At 42.6% G+C, this 13,132-nt stretch overlaps 1 protein-coding gene across 2 annotated transcripts in view; it reads right to left on the reverse strand.

The window, feature by feature from the left end:
* fndc3ba (fibronectin type III domain containing 3Ba) overlaps positions 1–13,132 on the reverse strand; it is a 119,879-nt gene that overhangs the window by 54,112 nt on the left and 52,635 nt on the right. For both annotated transcript variants that reach the window (XM_030082029.1, XM_030082030.1), the window contains exons 4-7: positions 8,267–8,343; positions 4,925–5,156; positions 3,974–4,145; positions 2,128–2,258 (exon numbers count right to left, since the gene is read on the reverse strand). In XM_030082029.1, coding sequence (XP_029937889.1) covers positions 2,128–2,258; positions 3,974–4,145; positions 4,925–5,156; positions 8,267–8,343 — 612 coding nt within the window. The remainder of the gene's footprint in view (positions 1–2,127; positions 2,259–3,973; positions 4,146–4,924; positions 5,157–8,266; positions 8,344–13,132) is intronic.

The following is a 13,132-nucleotide window of genomic DNA, read 5'->3' on the forward strand; positions in this document are numbered from 1 at the left end:
CCTTCAAATCCTCCATTCCTTCCTTCCCTGTCTCCCCCCCTCAACCCTCTGGACCCTCATGCTCTGATTGTTTCACAGGAAGCCCAGTCACGGGGTGTGTGTATGTTTTGTGTGTGTGTGTGTGTGTGTGTGTGTGTGTGTGTGTGTGTGTGTGTGTGTGTGTGTCTAAGTGTGTGTGTGTGTGTGTGTTGTGAGGTAGATCTAGCTGACTCAGCCTGATCTCCAGCCCAGTACTGAGACCCTGGTAGACCAAAACAGACTGACAACATGCTGACATGCTCCTGTCTGTCATGTGTGTTTGCATACGTGTGCACGTGTAGGAGTGTTTATATGCGTCTGTGTAGGTGTGTATGTGTGTGTGTGCAGCACAGAGCTGTGCAGTCTACCTCGCTGCACTGAAACACTGCCTCCTCTATGAGTGTGTGTTTTGCATTTGCAGATGCCCAGACTTGCATGCATACAGTCTTGATTTGGATTTTTTTTTTTTTTTTTTTTTTTTTTTTTTTGTGCTGATATTCAACATCTTTATATCTGGAAATAAAGACACAAACTATTACCAGAGTAAATCCATTCTTAATGAAATGTTTGAATGAACAAAATAAATGGAGAATATTGCAAATGCATAATAAAAAGATGAGAGATAGTGTTTTTTTTTTTTTGTTTTTTTTTTAAGAGCTAGAGAATAACCTCTTTCATATTAGAGAGGGCAGACATGGACTCCCAGATATCTGATATTCAAAAAGAGGCAGATATCAGCCACATGATGTTGGTAAGCCGATAAATCAGTCTAACCCTGGTCTATATGAGTTTGAATGGATCCGGGCATTGGATCAAAACACTCATACAGATAATGTTTGAGGACACCTTCCCAGATGGAGTGTTCCCCTGATCCAACGCCATGCTGGGAGGGACGAAACCAAAATTTGAAGCGAGGGTAAATTTAAATAAGGGCTGACAGCTGCAATGAGGGAGGAGATGAATTTATGTGTCTCCGAGTGGGTTTTTCTGTCATCGCCTACACAGACAGTCTTGTGTGTTTGAGTGTGAGTGTGTGTGTGTGTGTGTGTGTGTGTGTGTGTGTACTTTTTAATATGCAGGACATATGTCTGACGCGTCAAAAGACATGTCATTAGGAGGTGCAGTACAACAGGTGAGTGTGCGCCGTGTGTGCATTTTCTGTATGTGCCTCTATGTGTGTGTGTGTGTGTGTGCTGGTGTGCGATAAGGCTGAGCTGCAGTGTCTGAATCTCGGTGCTCAAAGGTTTCCTTCATCCCAAGCAGGACTCTACAGGTATGTGCCCCCCCCCCCCTTCTACCACCCCCGTCCCACTCCTCACCCCCCTCGCCCTCCCCCCGTGGCTCAGCCTTCACCCAACAAGGCCTGTATTGTAGGGAGGGTAAAACGATAGCGCTCGGGGACGGGTTCAGCTATGTGGTTACCCAGACAACCCCTCTTACACCCTCCCCGCCTCCCCCCGCCCACCCCAACCCCCGCCTCTCTCACCCCCATCCCCTCACCTCAGAGAAGCAGCATTTATCCATTCATCTTTTTTTTTTTTTTTTTTTTTTTTGGGTGACTTTCTGTGAGGAGAAAAGGGATTGAGAGAGAGAGAGAGAGAGAGAGAGAGAGAGAGAGAGAAACGCGAGGTGTGTTTTCTCTTGGCCTCTGTGAATGCAAAGGGTCATTGAGGTTGAACGGGACAAAGGTAGTTGGGACAGAGGGAGAGGGAGCGAGGGAGGGAGAGAGAGAGGGAGAGAGAGAGGAGCTGAAAGTGAGAGAGATGAGATAAAACTGAAAAGACTAGATTTTCATTCCGGTATGATATATGAATACACACACACACACACACACACACACAAAGTGACATCTCCTTCGTCGAAATATTTGTGTATGAAGATGTGTGTCTGCAGTGTGTGTGTGTGTGTGTATGCGTAATAGGAGTGTGTCTGTATGGCATGTGCACTGTCTAACCTATTGATGTGTCAAAGCAAATAACAAACCAAGTCAATGCATGTTAGGCAAAATGAAGAACATTCAAAACAACACACAAATGCCTTACCTGTGTATACAGTATGTCGGCCCTACCCAGTGTATGTGCTGCATGTGTGTGTGTGTTTGTGTCTTACCCTGTGTGTGTGTCTCTGGTTCACTGTTTCGAGGACTGCTGCGGAGTCGCCTCTCTTGCTTCTTCCCTCCTGGACTGCTGACTCCGCCCCCCGACCCCACCGACCCCAGCGACGGGGCGTGTGATTTGTTGCTGCATTGAAATCAAATCGCAACTTGGTGTTATTTACCAGAAAAAAACAAAAAAAAAACATAACAATTCTTGGTGTGAATGTGAACCCATCTGACACTAAAAAAGTTCAATCCATATTTTGCGATGAGGAACAAAAACAAAACCACTGACCCCGGTGACTCTGTGGCTGTTGATGCTTTGAAGGAAATAACTTCCAAATTATTTGTGAGCAAAGTTGAGGCTATTCAATACCTGAGTGTCATTTATTGGTTGCATATACACACAAAAGAATAAGAGCTGTGATAAAATGTGTTTTTGAAAACTAGGACTGTTTATCAAAACTAAACATTTCCTAAGGACATAGCAAACATCTCTCAGAAAATGTCAAATGTAATGCAGTGACAAACACCTCAAAGGAGTACATCACATTTTGGGAGACCGATCAATGAACTCAGAAAATAATGAGAACCTAGACACAAAAACCATCCAAGTGTTCCTGACTAAAGCTTTGACTCATCCACAATAAAAAGCTGTCACTGTTTTCCATTATATGATTAGTAGATTCACAAATTTAACAAATGAGAAACCATTAACCCTATAAAGCCATTTGGATCATATATGATACATGTTTTCAATTCTGTTTAATCAATACTTGACCAAAATACTGTTGTATACCTTTGAACACTTCCCCTGTTCACCCTGGACCATACCATTGGCACTTCAAGTACATATCATATATCATACGACAGAAAGATCATGTAATAACATTTTTTTTTTTTTTTTTTAGATTTTGTTATAGGACTAAATAAAGGGTTAAATTTCAAAAAATTTAAATTTTCTGCCAATTCTTTCATAGTTCAGGCTTTATAGTGCTAACTCAATATGACGGATGTAGCCTGGATCTAATTCAGGTCAGCAACTATGTATTCATCCACTGCACAGTGATTTCACACACCACCTTCACTTCCTATTGAAACAAGGAAAGTAGTCCCTAGCAGTTACAAAGAAAAACACTATTTTTATGATTTTTATGACTATTTATATTATGTACAACTGACCTATCTCCTACACAAAATTGTTAGATTCAGCTATGTATAATTTGAGATTCATGTCGCATCAACATGCCGTATACATAGATGTCAGCGTGAGGCAATGGTTCACACGATCACAGGGAGATTTACCTTTAATGCTATTTAAGATCTCTTCAAGACAAATCTTAACCAAATTTACGACACATTTCCAGAAAAAAAAAACATTTTTTGCTATTCAAAAGCTGCAGCTAAGTGCAGTGTATTTGCTGGTGTGCTGAGGTCAATTTTAGGCAGCGGTTACTGACAACATGGTTCTTCCAGACTCCTTTAGCTTAGGTTACAGCTGCTGCTGGAAGAAATTTAACCAGGACTTTTTTGTTTGTTTGTTTTTACACAGAACCCTGGGACAGGTAAGTCCAAGGATTTTGTGGATTTCTCTCTACAGACACTAAAGTCAATATTTTTTTTTTTTTTTTGCGTGTGTGCATGTAAATGTAGTGCATGGGACTAAATATAAAATGGGTCAAGTCCAGCATGTGAGTATAAAGAAATTGGTAGGTTTAGAGAAATTAAATGATGGATAAATGAAATTTGATAAGATGTTTATGTGGAAATTAAGATGTCATGAATCAACCAATCAATCAGTCAGTCAGTCAGTCAGTCAATCAAAGCCCTGACAGGAGGCCGTGGGAGCAGAGTGCTCACCTGTATCCGTTGTGCGCTGGCCCCAGGCTGCCCTTGTAGAGAGTGGAGGGAGGGGAGTTGAGTCGGTTCTGTCTCTCTAATTGTCTCTGTTCCTTGATCTTTTTGGGCTGTGGCTTACTGTAAGTCTCCTCTCTGCCTATGTAGTTAGACATCCCATACACTGGGATGATTTCTGAAGGGAAGAGAGGAGGATGGAGGACAGGAGAGGAGAGGGAAAGATATAAGACACATTTATCATCAGTGATCTAATGGCAAAGTTGAGTACAGCGTGACCTATCAGTTATCATAAGGCAAACAAACGAGTCTGAACAAACAGCTGTTGTAATTTCAGAGAAGCATTAAGCACTAATAGAAAATCATCTATCCTCAGGTGACTCTAATCAGCTTCTTTTTATGCCTACAATGAATGTAGGTCCATTAACGTCAAGCTAAGCAGCTGAGTAAACTTTAAAAAAAAACTAAAAAAAAACTAAAAAAAAAAAAAAAAAAAAAAACGGGATAATTTGAGTTTAGGTGTGTTTACACTGCACTACATCCCTTTTTAAAAACAAGTGGTACTGCCTATCACTGATAAGAAAAAAAAATTAAATAAATAAATAAATATTTGAAAAAAAATAAGGTATTTCTAAATCTGATTCTAATTCTAAATTAAAAAAAAAAAAAGAAAAAAAAATATTTGGATTAATAATGTATGCAGAATATCTATCATCTTTATTGGGACTAATAATGCGCAGGGTATCCATCAACTCTAATAAAGATTCATTTAATTAAGCCGATCTTCATGAAAAGCAAATGAATGCAGCTCCGCTTCCCAGACGACGTTTTGCACTTCAAAATGTGTTAAAACACGGCTTGACTGAGGTTCTCCATCAACACGATCGTGATGACTCGATTTTTAATTGCAAGCATAAACATCGATTTGAGGGAGGACTCCAGTCGATATGTCAGTACCTGGGTCGCCGTACATGGGGGGAAGGTGGTGCTGGTAGTACTGGTGGGGGGGCAGCTCCCCGGGGCTGACAGGGGGGTAGAAAGAGTGAGAGTTGGGGATGAAGTGGGGGTGGGCCAGGTAGGGGGGCAGGTGGTGTGTGGGTGAGAGCGCCGGAGAGTAGGAGGGGGGGTAGCACTCTGGAGACTGGGGGGTCACCACCACCCGACGGACCCCTGTGTTATCCTCCAGCACCTACAGGGAAACAGAGGAGGGAAAATGAGAAAAGGGTGGCTTTATTTATTTATTTAGTTGTATTTATTTATTTATTCTAACCAGGACCACACACTAAAAAAAAAAAAAAAAAAAAAAAAAAAAAAAAAAAGCACGTGACACCAGACCTGTGCACATTTCACCTCAATGTTAATCAATCGTCTTGTCTGTAACTTTCCACCCTGCAGCTCAATGTCCAATCAAAAAGACGATGATTTGTTGAGAATTTTTCATATTACAGGTTACAAGTTACACTGAGGTTGGGACTGCTGACCTAAAACGTAGAGTATACCCTGTATCATGAATCCCAAATAGGAGTGACCTTGTTTACACACCTCTGCTGATCGGAGCTCAGGCTGACAATGACCCAGGGCTGTTTCAGGTCTCAGAACGTGGGACTGACACGAGCTTGAGGTCAGTGTGAAAGGGGCACAAGCAAATCTGCATGATGGTGCTGACGGGTGATTGTTTGAAAATTTGAGCTTCAATACCCAGAAGTTGCTAGTAAACTGCTGTTTGAGAGACAGCACGTGTTCTTCTCCTGAGTTTCAATGAGTCACTTTCTGCAGTGCAGTGCCAGCTTGAGGTAGTTGTATGTGTTACTTTAAAATCATGCCAAGTCTAGCTTTTAAAGAAATCTACTCCAAAAAAAAAAAAAAAATGTAATCTCCATTTTGGAAAAAAAAAAATAAATGTCATAACCAAAATGTTGTTGTTGGTCTGGTTCAGGTTGTGTTATAACCTGTCAGCTAAGGACTTCAGTGGCCTACTATGGTCCAAAGAGTGTCACATTTTGTCCGTTTTTTTTTTTTTGTCAATTGTTAAATCATTTCTTCAGTCCTAAGAGTAAGCCTCCTTTTATTCATTCCAATAGGTGGTTAACTAATCTCCGAATCAAAACATTGAGCAGACGGGACACTTTAGTCCTTTAAACGGTGAAAACAGCCGGCACCATCATCACAAGGTCTGCAGATTTCAATGACAACAGGATTCAAAGAACTGCATCACATTAACATAGATTCCATACATCTATTCACATTCACACTCATGCAGACACACACACACACACACACACACACACACACACACACACACACACACACACACACACACACACATTCCATCTATTCAGACACTTTCACAGGCCTGCATTCCAAGCAGAGAGCAAACACGCACTCCCTGCCGAGAGGGGAAGTCATCTGCTGGTCCTTAACAACAACAACACACACACACACACACACACTCACACACACACACATTCACACATACTGAGAGGCAAGACAGGGATCAACAGAATCAGTGCCAGAAAAAGAAGAGAAAGAAAGAACAGAGAGAGAGAGAGAGAGAGAGAGAGAGAGAGAGAGAGAGAGAGAATGAATTAGATTGGGTCAGTAGGGGAGGAAAAGGGTTACAGAACTAATCCGAGTGAGAAAAACACAGATAGAGGGGGAGAAGGAGAAGAGGGGGAGGGAGGGAAAGAGGGGGGCCCGTATCTGCTCCCCAACACCCCCCACCCCCTTCCCACCACCCTCACCCTTGCTGCAGAGGAGGAAAACAGAGTGTTTACATGAAAACAAGGCCAAAGTCCCTGCCTGAGTTCATGTGGACCTGACCTACACACACTCACACAATTTGCATCTACTGGGAAGGATTAACCATACACACACACACACACACACACACACACACACACACACACACACACACACACACACAGAGGGAGAGGGAGAGGGAGACAGACGGACAGACAGACACACACACACATACACACACACACTAACTGACTCAAATTCCAAGTCAAATTTACTGGCAGGAAGCTGCACACCTCAGTACATACAAACACACACACACACACACACACACATTATCACAGGCAAATACTATTCAACAAAACACAATTAGCACAAATCTCCACACACAAAAAAATCCATCTGTGATTGTGGTAGTTTCCAACCCCCCACCCCACCCAGTGCCTGTCTCTCCTATCAGGCGTGTTTATGTAAGAGTGACAGTGTTTCCCGCTCTCACTTGGCCCAGTCCCTACTAACACACACAAACACACACCCACAGTGAGCCAATGACCTGGCTGCCACTGGCACAGGCATACAACCTCCCCGCACACACACACACACACACACTGGTATGGCTATACTTGTGAGGACGTTCCACTGGCTTGCTTTGATTCCCCGACCTTTGACCCCACCGCATCACTAAATGCCTTCTTCCAGCCTCAGCCAACCCCTGACATCGAACTCAAAGCATCTCTTTTAAACAGACCACCCACTACATCTGCACTTTGGAAGATTTCCCTCATCTTTTTATCCTTTGGAGGAGATTAAAACACATGCACACACCCACACACACACACGCACACACACACACACACAGAGGCACACAGTTCCCGTGACACCCAAAATTCAGTACATTCCTGATCTGTCAGGGAAGCAAGACACCTTGATCCCTCCTCTGTCGGCAGCTAGGATAGGTCTAATGCCTGGTTTATGCTTTTTTCTGTGGCTTCACCCACACAAACTCATTAGGAACGCAGATGAGCTGTCGGGGCGCCCCTGCATTTGCACCATTGCAGCTTTCAAAGGAGGACGACAACAGACTATTTCTTCCATATTACAAGCTCCCTTTATGACTGTATTGTCGATTTATCCAGTGTGTTGTATGTCGTTCCCTTTGAGTGCCATTTAGATAACTTTATAGAGGGAGAGCCACGAAGCTGACTGTATTGTTTTTGGACTTCTTTCATCAAATCTCTCCTTTTGAAAATGCATCACTGTGTATTTTCCAAGGGATAAAGACCAGTGTTTGACAGAACTGCATCTATGACACTGTGGACCTGCCTATGCTTTTATTTTTTGTTTTCTTTTCTTTTCTTTTCTTTAATTCAGGTGGTGTGTAACCTCATGCCTGCCTGTTAAATATAGCGAATGTGTCCAGGCACGTTTGGCTATTATTTTATTTTTGAACTGGCACTTCTTCATGAAGAAACAAACCAGGCGTAAGGATTGGAATAGACTACAACTTCAGGAAAAATAGGTGAAAACAAGCTCACACACACATGCACAAACACACACACCGACCTGTGAGATGTATCCCGGGGGGACGTGGATGGGGGGGATTGACCCATTCGGGGACATCATGGGGACCTCAGCAGGACCTGCAAGGGGGGGAGAAGGAGATCCATTTATTTACTTAACCTGGTTGCTCGACTCAAAGCAAATTCTCATTTACACTCGTCAGTCAGCAGTACACATGTAGGAACACAAACACACACCCACACATGCCCGCAATCACACACACACGCAGCAGCTCATGGCAGCACTTCAGAATGTCCTCACTCCAGTTTATTGACCTGTGTGTTAACCTGTGCCATAGCACAATAAGTACACAACAATGCCATGAGCACTCGAGGAAATGGAATAAAACTGTGATAAAAATTGGGACAATAGGCGACTGGTTGTTCTAACACAGCACTGGCACAGTATTGTGTACTTTTCCATTGTTTAATATGGAGGTTAACATAATTGAATGAGGTCATTTTAGAGTTAAGTGCCAGAAAAAGTGAAGTAAAAAAAACTCCAAAGTCTTTCCAATGTTTGCGGTTGTCTTTGTATTTAAAGAAAAAGATGGAAATATGATATTGAATGTGTTGTCTTTGGTCATGTTTGATAAATCCATTTAACAGCAGTGTCTTGTGCTACATAAATATATATTTTCAAATAAATTCAATCAACCAGTCATTTGAAATGGAAGTGTTCTGATTTTTTTTTTTTTTTTTCCTATAGCCAAAATCTAAACATGAGCCATTTTCCCATCTAAATCCTGAAAAGTGGAGTGACAGTGGTTTGGGATGCGATGTTCACCCGCAACAGTAGCATCATGACAGATGTATGTGCTATAAAACAGAGGGAACACGGCTGCTTCCTGAAAAGACGTCTCCCTGCTCCGACTGGGAAGAAAGAGACTATAATAGAATCTGCAGATTGAAAATGATGTTGATTTTTCCACTATGCGTATCTCCCCTCCGTTTCTCCCTGCGTCGCTCTGTGGTGGAGGTCCGCGACTGCTAAAGTCATTGGGACCCCGTCGGGACAGCTGGAGGCAGACCTGGCCTCAGAATAAATCACACTCCCCACACACACACACACACACACGCACACACACACGCCCAGTCACTCAACTCTGTAAAATCTGGTCTCCCTCCACTCCTCTATTCATCCTTCCCTTCCTCCCTCGCTCCCTTCCTCTCCTCATATTTGCCAACACTCTTGATTTTCCCGGGAGACTCCAGATTTTCATGTTGCTCTGCCAGCACCCTCCCGGGATTTCATCGCTCTCAATTTTCTCCCATATTTTGATCAGACTGAACACATTTACTATATTTGTTAGGTCGTGATGTTTCAAACAGTCAACAAACTCCTTCACTAAAACCACCATTAGGCAAACGAGACTGTCACATTCATTTTTTTTTTTTTTTTTTTTTTTTTTTTTTCCCTGCCAGAGGATTATTTGGTTTAGGCAAAACAGTGTCATTTTAAGGTCTTGCTAACCTGCAGATAACAGGGTGACATCAAGACAGGTAATAAAAAAAAAAGAAGAGGTTTAACAGCTGCCGCCTTTTGGCACACGTGGACATTCAGCTGTCACATGCGCAAGATGAATTCATCCTACTAATCACCCGAAAAGTACCAAACAGTACCAAAAGCGCTCGGAGTTCCCCCAAATGTACTTGAACATACCCAGAAGTGCTCAAACAGTTCGCCAAACACACCCAAAATGAGCCAAATGTGCCCAAACACTTACGCGAATGTGTCCAAAAGTACCCCCAAAATACCCGTTCTGCAGAAGACGGCTTTTGTTTGGGCACTTTGGTTATTTTGCGGTACTTCTGGGTGATTACTAGAGCCGTTCTTCATTGTGTTTTCATGTAGCGTCTAAATAGTTAAAGTAATGTAATGTCTGAAGTTTTATTTTCCAAATACAATAACCGAATCCCCCCACACACACATTTCCACCTCACTGTCCCTGTCCCATCAACGATTAGTAATTTCCTTGGTTACCACTCCTCCACACTTCAACTATTCCTCCCTCCATCCTTCCCATCAGGTGTATATCTCTCCATTATTCCCGTTCTCCCTCCCTTCAACTATTACTCACTTGATCCTCTCTCTCCCTTCCTCCATTCATCCTTCCCTTACTCACCCCCTCCTTCCTCCCTTCCTTCCATCCAACAAATTACTCACTTGGTCCTCCATCCCTCTATTTCTTCATCTCTGCCTCACTCCCAGTTTCTCTCTCTGTCTCCTCTCCCTCCCTATATTCCTCTGGGGCTGCGTTCAATTAATCGAAAATCAATTTCAAACTGATCCTCACCACAAGAATCTGATTATTGATTCGTTTAACCCCCTGAACCCCAAACCAGCCGGTGGGATAGAAGGACATGTATGTTTTTAAAAATCACCAAAATTCAACCATTTATCATAGCTGGAAGCTTTAAAAACCTATTTTTTTTTTCTGTCGAATTTGAATTTTCCTACGGTCCCTGAATGCAACATGTCCGACTTCTGTTTAGCGGTAGAAAAAAGGACGAAACTAAGCCTAAAGAAGTGATTTTTCATTCGAATCATTTTATTATACATGCTTCATTCAACAATTCGCCAAAAAATAGTCGTTCACTCAATCCAGATCATTCAAAAAACAGAAAATTCTGCGGTCTTCAGCGGATCTGAGACGTCTTGATTGATTCAGGTGAGCCCAACAGTCGCATGACAAAAATTCACTGAATTTCAGTGTGTAGGCAACAGTAGTAACATGGAAGGGCACAAGGCAGTAAAAACGCCTTGTTTTTTTTTGTTTGTTTTTTTTTTTTACAGTTTATACAGGTTAGAAAAATGTTAATATTTCAGGAAATAAATCATGTGAAGCCCTACTTTTTTTTTTTCCTGGATCAGTGAACCTTGTGGGCACCTGAAAAAATGTTCTGTACATTTATTCCAGTGTTTCTCGATTTTTGTAAAATAAATTATCCAAAAAAAAATCAGTTTGCCTTTTTTATTTTTTTTTATTATTTATGGCACTATAACTCTTTCATACTGTGTGAAAGCAGAAAAAAAAAAAAAAAACTGCTTGGGGTTCAGAGGGTTATTCCCCGAATCGGACCTTTAATGAATATTTTTAATAATTCACCAGGTTAGAGGGACAGTTTACAGCATTAGTAGAATCTGTTTCATATCCAAGTAAAATTGGTATCAATATTGAATTGGAAATCAAATCAATCAGCGGTGATACCCAGCCCTATCGTCCTCCATCATTAACTCCCATGCTCCCTCACCCCGTCACCTCCCTCTCTCCCTCTCTCTCCTTCCACACCACCCGGTCTCCTTCCATCCCTCCATCCCTCCCACCCACTTGACCTCTCATCAGCCAAACAAACAGGTAAGAGTACAGTACACACACACACACACACACACCTACACACACAAACAGAGCAAAGTCTGCAGCGTGGGCTAGTGTCTGTGAGAGTGTGTGTGAGTAGTGAGTAGGTCACAGGTATGGAGAGAGAGAGCTCTTTCAGTCCCGTCTGCTCCCCTACTATGAGGCACTGAGAGGGATATGAAAGTCTTCATTGAGTAGAAGGTCACAACATAGGGACCGTACACACACACACACACACACACAGAGACTACTAAACCTCTTTCCATCACTGCTCACACACTTTCACTCTTGCTCATACGCCGTACCGAATACACTCTCTGTCTGTCTCGGTCTCCCTCGCTCTCTCAGACACACACACACACACACACACACACACACACACACACACACACACACACACTCTTGGCAAACAGACGTGTGTTTGGACAGTCTCTGCTGCCTCTGTGCTCTTCACTCAGCAAACAGCAGCATTCCTCTGCTCACACACACACACACACACACACACACACACACACACACCACACGGTGAACATTCCCATCCCCGGCCTCCAGGACTGGACCCAACAGGCCCAACTACCCCACTACCACCTCTCCCGCCCCCAAATACAAGACAGTCTTTGTCCTGCTTTCCCCTCTCTCTCTCTCTCTCTCTCTCTCTCTCTCTCTCTCACACACACACACACACACACACACACACACACACACACACACAGTTGCAAGCCATACTCCATGAATATGATAGAGTAGTAATACGGTATAGTTAACATAATCTTAATCTGATTTTCAATTGAAATGGCACAGCATAATCAAGCAGCTCTCTCTCTCTCTCTCTCTCTCTCTCTCTCTCTCTGTGTGTGTGTGTGTGTGTGTGTGTGGTTCAGAATCCACATTATGATAACGTCACTCTCTGCTGCAACCTCCAGCTTTGCCCTCACCACAAATAGAGTCACAACTTCCTCTACCTAATCCTGATGGAATCCTAGACGACACAGCTAACCACCTTCAACCCCCACACACACGCACACACACACACACACCGCCCTCATCTCCATCTGTTCCTTCTTCTGCTTCCGACTGCTGGCGAGGTCGGGTCAGAGGTCAGTTATGAGGTCACTTCCTGTAGCATTACACATCTGCCTGGAGGTGAAGCGCTACCTGGGGCTGCTTTTAAACACTGATATATCATTAAATATGTCTTGATATAGTTATTGAAAACAAATCTTTATATCAACTAATGATCTGAATTGATAGGAAGAACTGATGACAGAATAAATGAATGAATAAACAATAGTTTATAAATAAGTAATTATATCTAATGAACTTTAGCTCCACCTGTGCTGGAATAAAAGTAGCAATCCAAAAAAAAAAAAAAAAAAAAAAAAAATACATTTGATTTCCCATAAAAACAGACCCAGTGGCTCAAAATGTAAAATGCAGTCAAGAGACTGATAGGGGCTGTCAATCGTCTCTGCAATGCTTTCTTGTGTCTGCAATAATTATGCTAATGTCTA

This window comes from Myripristis murdjan, chromosome 22, assembly GCF_902150065.1.
Source record: "Myripristis murdjan chromosome 22, fMyrMur1.1, whole genome shotgun sequence".
Lineage (NCBI taxonomy): Eukaryota > Metazoa > Chordata > Actinopteri > Holocentriformes > Holocentridae > Myripristis > Myripristis murdjan.